Source organism: Saccoglossus kowalevskii, chromosome 7 (assembly GCF_978046115.1).
Source record: "Saccoglossus kowalevskii chromosome 7, keSacKowa6.1, whole genome shotgun sequence".
Lineage (NCBI taxonomy): Eukaryota > Metazoa > Hemichordata > Enteropneusta > Harrimaniidae > Saccoglossus > Saccoglossus kowalevskii.
Genome location: NC_140647.1, coordinates 25,186,586 through 25,201,954, shown reverse-complemented (window position 1 = coordinate 25,201,954; position 15,369 = coordinate 25,186,586). Strand labels below are relative to the sequence as shown.

General features: G+C 34.9%; 1 protein-coding gene across 1 annotated transcript in view; it reads left to right on the top strand.

The window, feature by feature from the left end:
• Positions 1–79: 79 nt before the first annotated feature.
• The window catches only part of LOC100374364 (tyrosine-protein kinase BAZ1B-like), a 38,049-nt gene continuing 22,759 nt past the window's right edge, over positions 80–15,369 (top strand). Inside the window, exons 1-7 of the mRNA XM_085501355.1 lie at positions 80–294; positions 1,963–2,138; positions 3,500–3,605; positions 4,755–4,800; positions 6,175–6,282; positions 6,665–6,735; positions 9,332–9,497. Coding sequence (XP_085357481.1) covers positions 182–294; positions 1,963–2,138; positions 3,500–3,605; positions 4,755–4,800; positions 6,175–6,282; positions 6,665–6,735; positions 9,332–9,497 — 786 coding nt within the window. The 5' untranslated portion in view covers positions 80–181. The remainder of the gene's footprint in view (positions 295–1,962; positions 2,139–3,499; positions 3,606–4,754; positions 4,801–6,174; positions 6,283–6,664; positions 6,736–9,331; positions 9,498–15,369) is intronic.

Genomic DNA, 15,369 nt, shown 5'->3' with positions numbered 1-15,369 from the left:
GAGTGAATTCCTAATCAGAATGTACTACGAACATAATGTGTGTATTCATTCTTTGAGCTCTAAACCAGCTGGCAAAATCACGTGATGTCATTGAACCAATCTTGCCCTTTGCGAGTTGTCCTTCCCGCCATTTTCAAACCCGGTGTATCTTCAGGTATTTTAGCTGATAATCTGGAGCAATATGCCACTGCTTGGACGACGAAGTCATGTTTTAGCAAGACCTTTAAAGGACAAGACATCAGAAGAGCCTATTTATGTGATCGATTTCACCAGAGAGGAATTTAGATCGCGAGAGTATCCTTGCTTTTGACCCGGTGGGGAAATCCAAGATGGCCGCCTACATCGATGGTCACTATTTTTGTTTTATTTTTACAGTAATCAGACTTTTAACGCATTTTTCTCACTTTATTTTCGGAGATCGGCTCAATATTTTCAATCCCAATGATATCGGTGATGTAATATGTGATCTTGTGTTAAAGTGAACGTGCGTCCACACAAAGGGTATTTCGAGTGAAAGCAATGCGTTTCTTGAGACATTTTCGGCGAAATTTCTTTGGTCACTTCCGTGTTTCACATTTTATTATATCCACAAGAAGCCAGTGGCGCGAATTTGGCATGGATAGTGTCCATTTTCGATGATTTTATCTCAGAAAATAGCGATCGAAGTTGGCAATATATTGGTTTTCTCCTCTATTGTTCTGCGTCATGTCCGTCATGGTTGCCATGCTGAAGCAGCTCGCTATTATGCAGTGACACCATTGCAAAACCCGATCAGCAATTTATGATATCGCAAGTGTGGATCGAGCGAGCTGCATTTATATTTGTGTTTTGACCTGTTATAACAAAATTATATCTATTGTTTTCTTTCGTTAATTATATGGATTAACGGTTTTACAAATAAGTCGGGGGTGGTGTTTACATTATACGACCACATCACGTGTGTACGGTGTAGTTCCCATATCCACACGTACATACGTTTTTTAGGATATTATTGTGTTTTTAATACTCTTCATAGTTTGGAAGCAGAATTCATTTGATCTTTTCTACCCTATGTTCTAAATTTGGTCATTATTTTATTTAAAAAAATAAAGAAAAAACTATTAATCTGACTATGGAATTATAGCTGATGTGACTGCCCATATAATAGTGTCATCCAATGGAACGTTATGATTTACAAATCTGGTATTATCATGTGACTACTATTAAATTAAGGCGTTTAAAGTATCCATTAGACATGAATTTATATTTTTTAAATTTTTATTTCAGACAGTATGTGATCGTTACATGTATTTAAAAAACACAGACCAATATTCAGAATATATGGTTATTGCAATCGTTTGATTCTTCTATAAAAACCATCTGTTGAGTGAAATCGAAATCCAGATATTCTGAAGATCACTTATTCAGTACATAAATATACATAACTGCGAAAAAGCTGTGTAATGTTTCTTTGAAGCATTTTTTGAGAAATGTTCTAGGTGAAATTAACGACCTGTGTCACGACCCCTAAATGTTTCCAGCACCTTGAAAGCACATGTCCTGGTTCTTCAGATGACTTCATGCTAATGCAAAATTCCTTTGTTTGCTTCTGTGTTTGAGAAAGTATGATACATTTTATATTTAATTGCTCCTGATTTTTAAGATGGTTTTCCAAGATGAAATCTTAAGTGGTCATGTGACGCTGGTAAAGTAAACTGCTTGTACTGCTGCTTTGCTCTCCTAAAATTATGTTTGTTTTTTTTCTGCTAATCATTGAATAGTTTTATTTAAGTATTAATCCAAGTATCACATTTCTCTGGGATGAATTTCACTTAGTAGTGTACAGTATTGTGTACTCCTCATTAGGGAGGGAAAGGGTGTAGTGCTAAAGCACTGGTCTATTCTTAGGGGTGTGGTTAATATCGTAATTAAAACAAAAACAGAACAGAAAATGATATTTCCTTGATAATATTGTGTTATTAGAGAATATAATAAGAGATTAGAACTATATCGTGATTCGGTTTGGACGTGTCAGTGCACCGGTAGAAATGAGCTCACTTACCAAGAAGCACAGCATTCTGAAAAGAAATCACGACGACAGCTGAATGAACACTTTCCATTGTATCTGGAGAAGCCAATACTTCAAATTGTACACCACAGTAAGTGACGTCATATGTTTATTTCTTTGTGTACATGTTTTGTTCACTGTTACTGTATGTATTGTATTATTTTGTGCTGTATGGGTTATGCCTCCATACAGTTAAGTGTTAAGCCTTGGCAGGGCTTCAGTTCAGTCTATAGACCATATTTACTCTATTAGAAGAGTAACTCCATTAAGTTGAGAGGCTAATTTTAGTATAATATTCTATTTTTGGGACAAATACATTATTTTGTTCTCGGAAGAAAATTTTTCAATTTTTTTTTATATCAACATGTTCATATTCAGTATATTGTAATTTTTACTGCCTATTTTGCATAAAAATGGCCTGTATTCAATTACTGATCGTTTTATTATCCCATGCTTTAACATAGATTTAATTTATTTTGACAGGAAGTCTAGATTTTAACGTCTGTGTCAGACAATATTATTACTGTTTTGTTTGCATATTGTCATAATAAATTGGCCAAAATCACTAATACATATTTTCAGGAGGAAAAAAATAAACTAATTTCGATACAGTATAATGGATATTTATGCCGTCCTCAGATACAAAAAAAATCACATTTATTTAATCCTTGCATTGGAATACAATGTTGGTGGTGTATTGTATTGTTATACCCACAGTACAAAATTTTAAGTTTCTGGTCAATTGGTTTTCAAAAAAATTGGCAAGCAAGTTGATATTATGAAATAAACAAGACTTAAATTATGCTCATGAATATTAAATAAACTCATGAATATTGATGAGTGACCTACACTTCAGTTTGGGTGGTGGGAAACCTGGTGTAAAATAAACAGATAAGTATTTGAATGGAGGAAGTCAAGTTAAAATATGCAAGTTGCATATTTTAATTTGAAAATTGTCAAAAAATTTGCACTTTTATAATATTTCCAATTTTTTTTTTCATGAGAAAGATTTTTTGTGAAAAAATTGACAAAAACCTTTAGAACCTACAAAATCTGTTTGTTTGTTTTTTCTCCAAACTGATTTGGATGATAAATGAAACATGAATATTTTGACCTGGTAAGATATATCAGAACATTCTTGATAGTAAACAGTTCATTCACTGGACTGTAAAATACAAGTGATATATCCATTAAATGATTTTAATTTTAAATCCCCCAAATTTAACTAAATGTGTTTAATTCAAGTGGTGGTAATTTATAACATAAATGATTCCCTCACAGTGTCCTATTGGATTCAGAGAAGTGTCTAGACGTATTATGCCATAGAATCGTTTACTCATCCAATATGGCGCTGTTGGGATCTATTATTGTTTACCTAGTACTTGAATAATATGTCATAGAGAGTGTGAATTGTACAGAGAAAATTATCAATTTTTTACTCCTTTTTCTCAGACACAATTCCTTTGGATAATTTAGTTGACAAATGCTACCACAATATTCATTCTGTGTATGCGGACGGGGAACCCATTGAACTAAATATAAAGATCACCGGAAAAATGTGAGTATAAGTCTGAGTATTATGGTCTATCGTGTAAATGTTAGGATGTAGATGGTATTCAGATAGGTAGTAAATCATTGTTCAAAAAAAAAAAATTCAGTCCTAGGTATTTTCATTCAATTAGCATACATGCCATAATTAGGTCATGTGATCTACCACATCAACCTGTGTTTACTCATTTGATACAACAAGTCATTTTGGCATTGTTTCTGTAATGCATGTACATAGATTAACTGTCAACAAAACGTATGGCTTATCACAATTCAATTTCTGGATCACATATCATTTTGCTCTGTGGAAGAGGCTTATGTAAACAACATAATGGTTTGTTTTGTCAACTGTAAACTGTTTAATTTTCTGCACTAAGAATTTTCATAATTAAATGAGGTCCATGAAAAAGACTCACTACTCTATCCACAAAATGAACCCGATTAATACCTTTCTGATTATATTTTTTCAAACCATTTTGATCAAGACCAATAGAACAACAAGTGGATTTGGTTCTAAATTAACAAAGCAATAATCAAAAAAAAATACATAAAAATATGTAAAAAACTATGACATAAAATGTCACTTCAGTGAAATACTGAATGCTACAAAATTTTCTGATTTTCCCTGACTCATGAAAGCGATTGAATCTGTTTACGGTACATTGGGAGTGTATATACCTCGTACAATCTCATGCATTATTACAGTGTTCTCACCAAAGGATTTTAGGGTAGTGGGAACGCTACTCTCTGATTTACGTATTCACGCCGATACTCTGCTAGCCAACCAATTTCAACCTGTTATGTTCATTATGCTATTTCCAGTGTTCGTTAATTAGCAAAACAAAACAAAAACAGCTCCGACACTTGCCATCTGACTAAAAGGAATAGTGAAGCTTGGTCTATGCTGTGCTGAAAGCAAATAAACATGAAAAGCACTACACCATGAGCTATAATCGACAATACATAATCGACCAACAGAGACTGCTTGAAGGCAAGGATGAAATTGAGAAGTAATTCAGTATAAAAAAAATCTATCATCACTTTTAAATTAATTTTGAAGTAAATCTGATACCGAGAGTGTCAGAAATGACTACATGTACATCCATCATTGACCGTGGACTGGATGACTTGACACAACTTGCTTTGTTTTGTTACACAGATTGAAAGGAAAAATTGTAAAGTCACAGAAGATATCTGTGGAAGATGTGAGTATTTTTTTTATTATTACATGTATCTACAAAATACTGAAATCTGTCACAATCTTGGTAAGAATTATCTTGACTTCAAATTCTACCCCGAGAGGGTCCTTTATTTTTCTGTCCATGCCAAGAAGTTCTTCATATTTCTAAATAGATGTAATGTTCATCCTCTTTTTATGTGTGGATTTGAAATATTGTGCAGGTTGAAATTGTACTTGAAATATAATAATTTGATTTTATGCTTGCTAGTAGAGAAATCATGGCCATCATCTTAGTATCAAAAACTGCACAATTTTATTATTGTTTTATTAATATTTAGTCAGTCTTTTGTCACATTTCTCGATATAGTCTTGTATATTTTCTATTTTCATCATTGATTACAAGTAAAATGCACCACATCTTCACTTAATGCTATATTGTCAGCTTTACCCACATTTTATTATTGAACACCAATGTCTACTTTTATCACCTTAATTTTTTGAACCATTTTGATCAGGACATGTTGGCAGAACAAAGAAATTATAGGAAAAAAAATAATGTGCAAAATATTTTCACCAAAAAAAATAATTATGTCGTGAGATGAACTCTGGAATCATTTTTACTGTAAAAAAATAGTGTTCAGAAATATTAAAGGCCATGCCAGTCCAAATCATGATGTGTTGTTACTGTCTGGGATTAACTTAATCCATAACAATATGAATCCTGATTTGCATAATATGTTATCATTTAAATTTACATACAAGTATAGCATACGGTTACACAAGGTTTCTGCAGCCCCTTGAAATATTGTATCTGGTCTTGGTCTGTTTCTAAAAATATGGTCCTGTTCTGTAGAAGCTAAAATTTTAGTGACTTCATATTTGGTCCTAGTTTTTTATCTCTAAAAATATAGTGACTTCTTATCTGGTCCTGATTTGTTGTCTCTAAAAATATAGTGACTTCTTATCTGGTCCTAGTCTGTTGTCTCTAAAAATATAGTGACTTCATATCTGGTCCTAGTTTGTTATCTTAAAAAATATAGTGACTTCTTATCTGGTCCTGGTCTGTTTCTAAAAATATAGTGACTTCTTATCTGGTCCTGGTCTGTTGTCGATAAAAATATAGTGACTTCATATCTGGTCCTGGTCTGTTGTCGATAAAAATATAGTGACTTCATATCTGGTCCTAGTCTGTTGTCTCAAAAAATACAGTGACTTCTTATCTGGTCCTGATTTGTTGTCTCTAAAAATATAGTGACTTCTTTTCTGGTCTTGGTCCGTTGTCTCTAAAATATAGCGACTTCATATCTGGTCTGATCTCTAATTCAGGGGTGGATACATTAGGTTTGTACAAACCCACAAATTAGTTTGGTAAATCCCTTCTCCTGATGTTATATTGTAGCTTCCGAGCAATTGTAGTTCACCATCAAGTGACAAAGAAAATAGTGAGGGAGCATCATCATCATCATCATCCACTGTTGGCTCTCCTAAAAAGGAGCAAATTAATAAGGTATATGTTTTATTTTTATCAATAAGAATCAAGATAAAATCTTCCAAGTAAACGTTTAAAGGACATTTCAATGAAAATGGTTACCCCCGGTGCTACTTTGTTTAAATGTGTTGAAATTCGAGAGTTTCTTTCTATAGAAAGGATGTTTTATATGAATAACCTTTTATATATTGGTCGTCTTATTTGTGCTGCCAACTGTGGAAAATTGTCTAAAAACTACTATGGTAGTACTCTATGTGAGCCTAGCACTAGCTGCTAGTGTGCACACAGCTCAATTTAAAAGTATCGCATTGTGAGTTTGCCTTCTGTTGTTGATATTTGAATATTTGTTGTTGAGATAGAGACCAGATTTTGACTAATTGTCGTTATTCTAATGTTACAGCATCTATATAAATACCATGTACAAATTCAAGAAGGAAAGATTGTGAGTTCAGTGCCTGCTGCAGAATTAAAGTAAGTACATCTTTTTACAATAATTCTTCAGTTTGCATGTTGAAGGATTGTATTAAAAATGACATATATTTCATAACATTCTATTTTGAAATATCCTAATCCAGAACAAATTAGGTAGAGGAGTGGGGCACCAATCTTGCAATGATGCAGCATTATTTTTTTTTTGTAGTCTATTTAAAAAAACTCAAATAAAAATGATAAATTCAAACTCTTTGAGTTACATTGGTGATCAGTATTTTATCATCTTTTATTTTTATATTTTTTTTTTCTTAAAAATTTGTGTGTTGTCTTTTTTTAAGGAAAGCAGGAGATGTGTAAATTTGGAATACTGTAAAATACTTTATTTTAGCTGGAAATTATTTTTGTTTTGTATGGAATTTATTAGTCCCCGTTCGGACGCAGTCCGAAAACGGGGACTTATGTTTTGCCCTGTGTGCGTCCGTGCGTCCGTGATCACCTGTATCTTGAACATGCATGGGCCGATTAAGTTCAAACTTCACTCATACATCACACCTTATATGGGACATATGCACATGCATTTTTTTCATGATCCGATTAACGATAGCCGAATAGCGGCCATTTTAAGGCCGAAAATGCATCAAAATCGCACATTTTCACCATTCCGGACCCGGATCTCAGTTATGCATGGACGGATTTTGTTCAAATTTGATACATACATTAAACATAATAGGACCTTGATGCACGTCATTTTTTTTTTTGGATCGGGTTCGAAATGGCCGACTGGCGGCCATTTTGTTTTAAAGAATTCAGTTCTGGATCCGTATCCGAGACATGTCTGGATTGATCGAGTTCAAACTTCACACACACAAGGTACATCATGTCACAAATATGTATGTGCATTTGTTTCATGATCTCATTAACGATAGCCAAATGGCGGCCGCTTTAAGGCCGAAAATGCATTGAAATCGCACATTTTCACCATTCCGGACCCGGATCTCAGTTATGCATAGACGGATTTCATTCAAATTTGGTACATACATTAAACATAATAGGACCCTGATGCACGTCATTTTTTTTTTCGGATCAAGTTCGAAATAGCCGACTGGCGGCCATTTTGTTTTAAAGAATTCAGTTCTGGATCCGTATCCGAGACATGTCTGGATTGATCAAGTTCAAACTTCACACACACAAGGTACATCATGTCACAAATATGTATGTGCATTTGTTTCATGATCTCATTAACGATAGCCGAATAGCGGCCATTTTAAGGCCGAAAATGCATCAAAATCGCACATTTTCACCATTCCGGACCCGGATCTCAGTTATGCATGGACGGATTTCATTCAAATTTGGTACATACATTAAACATAATAGGACCTTGATGCACGTCATTTTTTTTCGGATCAAGTTCGAAATAGCCGACTGGCGGCCATTTTGTTTTAAAGAATTCAGTTCTGGATCCGTATCCGAGACATGTCTGGATTGATCAAGTTCAAACTTCACACACACAAGGTACATCATGTCACAAATATGTATGTGCATTTGTTTCATGATCTCATTAACGATAGCCGAATAGCGGCCATTTTAAGGCCGAAAATGCATCAAAATCGCACATTTTCACCATTCCGGACCCGGATCTCAGTTATGCATGGACGGATTTCATTCAAATTTGGTACATACATTAAACATAATAGGACCTTGATGCACGTCATTTTTTTTCGGATCAAGTTCGAAATAGCCGACTGGCGGCCATTTTGTTTTAAAGAATTCAGTTCTGGATCCGTATCCGAGACATGTCTGGATTGATCAAGTTCAAACTTCACACACACAAGGTACATCATGTCACAAATATGTATGTGCATTTGTTTCATGATCTCATTAACGATAGCCAAATGGGGGCCGCTTTAAGGCCGAAAATGCATTGAAATCGCACATTTTCACCATTCCGGACCCGTATCTCAGTTATGCATGGATGGATTTTGTTCAAATTTGGTACATACATTAAACATAATAGGACCTTGATGCACGTCTTTTTTTTTTTTCGGATCAAATTCGAAATGGCCGACTGGCGGCCATTTTGTTAAAGAATTCAGTTCTGGATCCGTATCCAAGACATGTCTGGATTGATCAAGTTCAAACTTCACACACACATGGTACATCATGTCACAAATAGATATGTGCATTTGTTTCATGATCTGCTTAACAATAGCGGAATGATGGCCATTTTAAGGCCGAAAATGCATCAAAATCACATATTTTCACAATTCCAGAACCGGATCTCAGTCATGCATGGATGGATTTTGTTCAGATTTAGCACAATGTGTTGTACATATGCAGGTGCATTTCGGTCATGATCTGCTTTGAATGTATATGTCACTCAAATATGAACGGAACGGGGACGTGTCATTGACAATGACTTGTTTTCACTGATTTTGGACAAGTCGAATGTAAAATATAGGAAAAAGGTATATTCACTAGATTTTTTTTTCACTGAAAATAAAGTATTTTACAGTACGATAAAGAAGTTTTATTCAAGTGTAACAATTACTTTTAACACAATAAGCATGCATTCATGGAATGATTTGTAAGTTTCATATCCATTTATCATACATGTAGTTTTATATTTTGTTTTCAGGAGAGTCAACAGGGTACCGAATAAGGATCTCATTAAATTATTTATTCGTTCTCATGCCGTAAGGGCTGGTACAAATCCTAACAGTCCATGGGTTGTGGAGGATTTACTAGTGAGAAAATACTCGCTGCCGAGCAAGTTTGCTGAACTATTACTATCACCCAAGAAGGTATTTTAACTTCTCCTTAACAACAGTACCTTAAAACATTAATTATTCATTGTTGACTCCCGTGTGCGAAGTCTTTGCAGTTAGTGTGTGTGTGTGTCTGTCTGTGTGTGTGTGTGTGTGTGTGTGTGTGTGTGTGTCTGTTCCACTGATATCTCAAGAACCATACATTGATTTTTGATGAAACTTGGTGCATAGATGCGCAGATTTGATTAGGTTTTGGTAAAAAGCCATGCATATTAATTACCTAATTTGCATGATAATTAGCTGATTTTTAGCTGTTCCATGACAGTACAACTGATATCTAAAGAACCACTCATTGGATTTTGATGAAACTTGGCACATAGATGCTCCAAACTAATGCGCAGATTTGATTAGTTTTTGGGTAATATTAATTACCTAATTTGCATAATAATTAATAAATTTTCGGTTTTTCCACTGATATCTCAAGTACTATCTATCACATATCACTTGGTGCATAGATGTCATAGGACACTGCTCAGAATCGATAGTTTTCGGGTAGTATGAGTACATATTAATTACCTAATTTGCATAATTAATTAATTTTCAGCTTTTGATATTTCAAGTAGTAATCATCACATTTCAATGAAATTTGGTACATAGATGTCATAGGACACTGCACAGACCTGATTGTTTTTAGGATAATATCAGTACATATTAATTACCTAATTTGCATAATTAATTAATTTTCAGCTTTTGATATTTCAAGTAGTAATCATCACATTTCAATGAAATTTGGTACATAGATGTCATACGACACTGCACAGACCTGATAGTTTTTAGGGCAGTATGAGTACATATTAATTACCTAATTTGCATAATTAATTAATTTTCAGCTTTTGATATTTCAAGTAGTAATCATCACATTTCAATGACACTTGGTACATAGTTACTTAAGGAGTGTGCAGACCCCTGATTAGTTTTTGGGTAAATATTTGTGCATATTAAGTACCTTATTAGCAGAATTAGTTAATTTTCAGCTTTTTGCATTATATCTCAAGTACTAATCATATTTTAATGAGACTTGCTACATAGATCTTCTAGGACTATGCAGAGACATGATTAGTTTTTATTGGATATTAATTACCAAATTTGCATAATGTTCCACTGATATATAAAGAACCACGAATTGGATTTTAATGAAACTTTTAAAGAGAACTATGCAGAGACCCAATTAGTTTTTGGTAAATATTTATGCTTATTAATCACCTAATTAACATAATTAATTAACACTGATATCTCAATTACTGATCATCACATTTGAATAAAATTTGGTACAGGCCTGTTAATTAATTTTGGGTTAAAATTTGTTCATATTAATTCTCTAATTAGCATAATAATTCATAATTTTTTTGTTCTGTTCTGTTCATATTAGGGGAGAGTAGGAAATGGTGGGTGTTCGCCGGTCGACCGCATTTTATGCAAATTTATGCATAGATTCCATGACACCGGCTGACCGCGGTCGTCCGCGGTGGGCTCGCACAGCAATTCACACTTATTGTCAAGACCATTAATGAACACAAAGAACTGGGAAATTAAAAGGATCACAAAGTTCTAATGAAAAATAAACCAATTTGGCTGAGCCAAAAGCTAGGAAACCAGTCTATAATAGTTGACATTATTTTATTTGCCTGAGCTTTGGAATAAAATCACAAAACGATCCAGAAAGACGAAGAGATCAACATAATATAAAATATGATCGCATTATTTTGTGAATAGATATCATGCATGGTCTCAGAAAATGTTTAGAAAGATTAATGTTTCGCGTAGACCAAATATAATCACGCATAAGTATAAATTCAAAGCGTTTTAATACATTGGTGAGAGGTCGCATTTACGTGAACAAGAACATGCACTAAGAAGGAAAAGCAAGCCAAAGTCGAAACAGGGCGCTGCGACAATTGAGTGATCGTCGACATCATTTTGGGGCACAATTGAACTTCAAGTAAGTTGCGAAACTTGCTACGCGGCGATGCTGACATCAAGTGTGTGTTGACCGAAGTTTGACCCCAAGTCACGCACTGAACTGGCGCGTTACCTTAGCAACCTTTTTCTTTCTTGGTCCGCGCGTCGATCTCGTAAAATTGTTATTATATCTGGCGGTGCTGTAATAACACAACTTGTATCCAACTCTGTATTGGCGTTGATTATTTCAACATCGTTTACTTAGTGTGCTGCTTTTCTAATTGCCCAAATTTGTTTACAATATTGTACCAGCTCTGAATATTTCAACTTTGTAATGTATTGCTTTCATGATAATTACGCAAACTCAAGTTAATTTTTACTATTGTTAGGATGCTGACCCGGGGTATTGGGTCTTTGAATATTTCAATACACCGACTTGATAATGCATTGCATTCGTAATAATTACGCAAACATAAACATGGGCGCATTTAAATCATTAAAAATGATAGTAGTCGGGTATCTACGGAAAGTCGAGAAAATATTTTAAATACTTGTGATTCATCGATGTTCCAATGGTGATTTTTTTTTATTCGAAATGAAGTGAACATGTAGTATAAACTATACCATGTGTTAAATTAAATTTTATTATAATGTAATAAACTCTGGATAGCGCACTTCAATCGCAATATTCACGTACATTTCGACTGAACTATAATAACCACATGTTTGAATTACGTGCGGCAATGGGCAATGACCTCAATGAGTTCACGCACTGACATTTAAATTCGGGCCACCCAGTTTGACGCAAAACGATATAGTTACTTAACATTTGTTCAAAAAATCGGTAAACTCTCACAAATACCATGAACGCGAAGAGTTAACTGAAAGGCAACGTCGTTTTTGACCAAAAAAAAACAAAAACACGTCAATACAAGATTATGTGTGCAAGGTTAGATTTATAGAACGTACATGACCACTTAACTCTGTTTTTTTTAATAATAATGTTGCACGTGAAACACAGGAGACATTTTAGTTCGACCATTTCTTGTTTACCGATCTTGAACTTTTTGTCTGGAATGCGATACAGGCAAAGAATAAACATTAATGATACCCACCGTTGTCAAATCAACAAGAGGCTCGAATCAGGAAGGCTCGGCTATTTAAAACTTCGTAAATAACATTCTTTTCATGTGGTAGACTTTATTCAAGTGTAACAAACGTAAGTGCAATGTATGGACGAGTCATAATACTCGTACCTTCGAAAGTTACGACTTTTACTCTTGGAATTGGTGATAAATACATGCATAAAATACAACATTGTTTCACGCAACAACAATTCGTATACAGCATTGGACTTGTGAATTTTTATATTAGGCTACACCAATTTAATTTTATGGATGACATCCGCGCGCGCATTAGTTTTCGCCTGTTCTCAAAAATAAAAAAATTTAAAAAAAATCTCCTACGACGAGTCTCCACAGATCGGTTATCTGTCCGAAACTTGCAAAGCGCTGACTGGTCGTAAAACTCGTTTTTGACTACCTCAAAACTTCGCTGGTTCCCGGCATCTTTTGCGAATGGTAGGTAGGACGCAGGTAACTTGTAATCGCCATATTGTTCCATTTGGGCCGGTTTTCCGGCCGGAAGGCACGTGACTGAGTGACATAATTTGAAAACATTCCAAGTTCCGTTCTGCGTAAACATGTTTATAATATTACAATAAAGCCATGCTCAAACATACTGCCTGCTTAGATTTACACATTTGAGATGTTTCTGACATTTCTCGCTGTTTCTGTGAAAATTTATAACAAAAGAAACAGTTTTTTATTCACCCAACTTTCGAAAGTAAAAGGAAACCCCTGAACGGCCACGAGCGTAAGCGCTGCTGTCAGGTAACCAAGGGAAATGGAACAAGCAACGAGAAAGTGACGGACCAATCAGAATGCCGGATTCATTACTAGTTACCGGCCTCTTGTGGCTTGGTACGCCATGACACTTGAGACGCCATGACACTTGAGGCGGGAACCAGCCAACCTCAAAACCAAACTCAACACAGTTAGATGCGCGTTACGTGAAGCGCAAAGAGCTATGGGAAAGAAATTGCCTCAAAACATGCAAATTTTGCCATAAATGATCCAACATGGCGACCACACCACCAAAATACGTGAGCATAAAAGTTCAGAGATGAAACGGAGGGATTGTTGTAGACTGGTACGCAATTGACATTGGCCAGGGAGACGTTTTTACAGCTATACGAGAGGTCGGTAGCGGCAAGCGAGTTCCGCCCAGACAACTTTGAGAACATATTGTCCAGAGTGGCTGTCCCGCATTTCTTCTACAATGTCGAGAGAAATGGGAGAGGAGTGGAGGTGTATGGTGGCCTAAAAGTCGGTCAGGCGACAAATCATTTCGTTTGCTTTGTCCACATTGAAGTCGACAAAACTGCAACGAAAGCAGCAGAAGCTCCTTGGCCGAAGTCCCCTTACGGGGTAAAGAATATTTTTTTTTTCATTTTCTGATTCGGATAATTTGCTTGCACGTTCAGTAATATTTTGATCATATGACGCATTTTCATCAAGATACATGTACATAATTTTCTGCATCCAAATTTTTGTTGACTCTCTGTTGGTGTTTTTTTTTCAATATCGAGCCTCTTATAATTTGTTACAGAGTTGAAGTAGTTCTTGAGCATTTGTGTCTACACTTAGTCTATCTGAAATGTCACTTTAAAAGCTGTAGTTTGAATGTCAACGAAGTTAATTTCCAGGTTGCTGTTGACAAACTTATTGTTCATTTTTAATTATTTTTTTTTCAATACAACACAGTAAGTTTTTCTTTATTATTGAGTTGATGTATATGCCTTTGGCAAAGCTAACATCTGCCTTACCCTATTGCCTTTTCAAAATCAAAGGTGATGATACCTGTGACAGTAATACAGTACGAAATGTGTACATCAGCATGTGCCTCCTACAATTAAAGACTTGTTGTTTTTTTTGAAACACTGTGGTTAAATTCGTAATAATAGCTCCGTAGTCCTGTGGTTTTAGCAGCATTTTTTTTTGGGCCAAATTTTTTTTTTCGCCCTCTCGCATTAGTTTTGGGGTCTTCAGAGGATGTCATCCATAAAATTAAATCAGTGTGGCCTTAATAAAATATGTGAGCCGATAATATTACCATATACTTAGTATTTCCATGCCAGCGATGCTCGTAACCTGCTCGATTTAAAAACAGCTATTTAAAACAAAGACCCATGGAATCACAAAGGAAACTGTTAAGTACGGATTTCACACCTTTCCTACGACCGCGGTTGCAACCGGTACCGATGGCCATCACGGTAGAGACCCCTAATTATAAGCAGTCCGCGGCTCTCCCCAGTGTACCGCGGTGATTACCGCGGTGAACCGCCCGTTTGATTTCCTACTCTCCCCTTAGTTACCTGATTTACATAATTAGTTTTCAGCTTTTCCATCAATATCTCATGTACAAGTAATTTTTAATTAATTTTTAATGTGTCTTTAATACTCTCAGCACACGGGAGTTCTTTCTAAGCTTTCTTTGATTTTTAATTTTGCTATTTTCACTGATAAGTAAAATCCGCTGAATTAAATCTGTGAACATGTAAAATAACAATAACATTGTTTTCTTGCTGCTTGACAATAAATGCCAGTGAATATCATAATTTTGCATATTGAATGAATCATTATCATAATTTTGTATAGTGATCAGTAACATTAGCATAATTTTGCATAGTAATCAGTCACATTAGCATAATTTTGTATAGTGATCGAAAGATAATATTGCATAGTACCTGGTAATCAGTTACATTGGCATAATTTTGTATAGTGATCCAAACATAATTTTGCATAGTGATCAGTTACATTAGCATAATTTTGCATAGTAATCAGTCACATTAGCATAATTTTGTATAGTGATCCAAACATAATTTTGC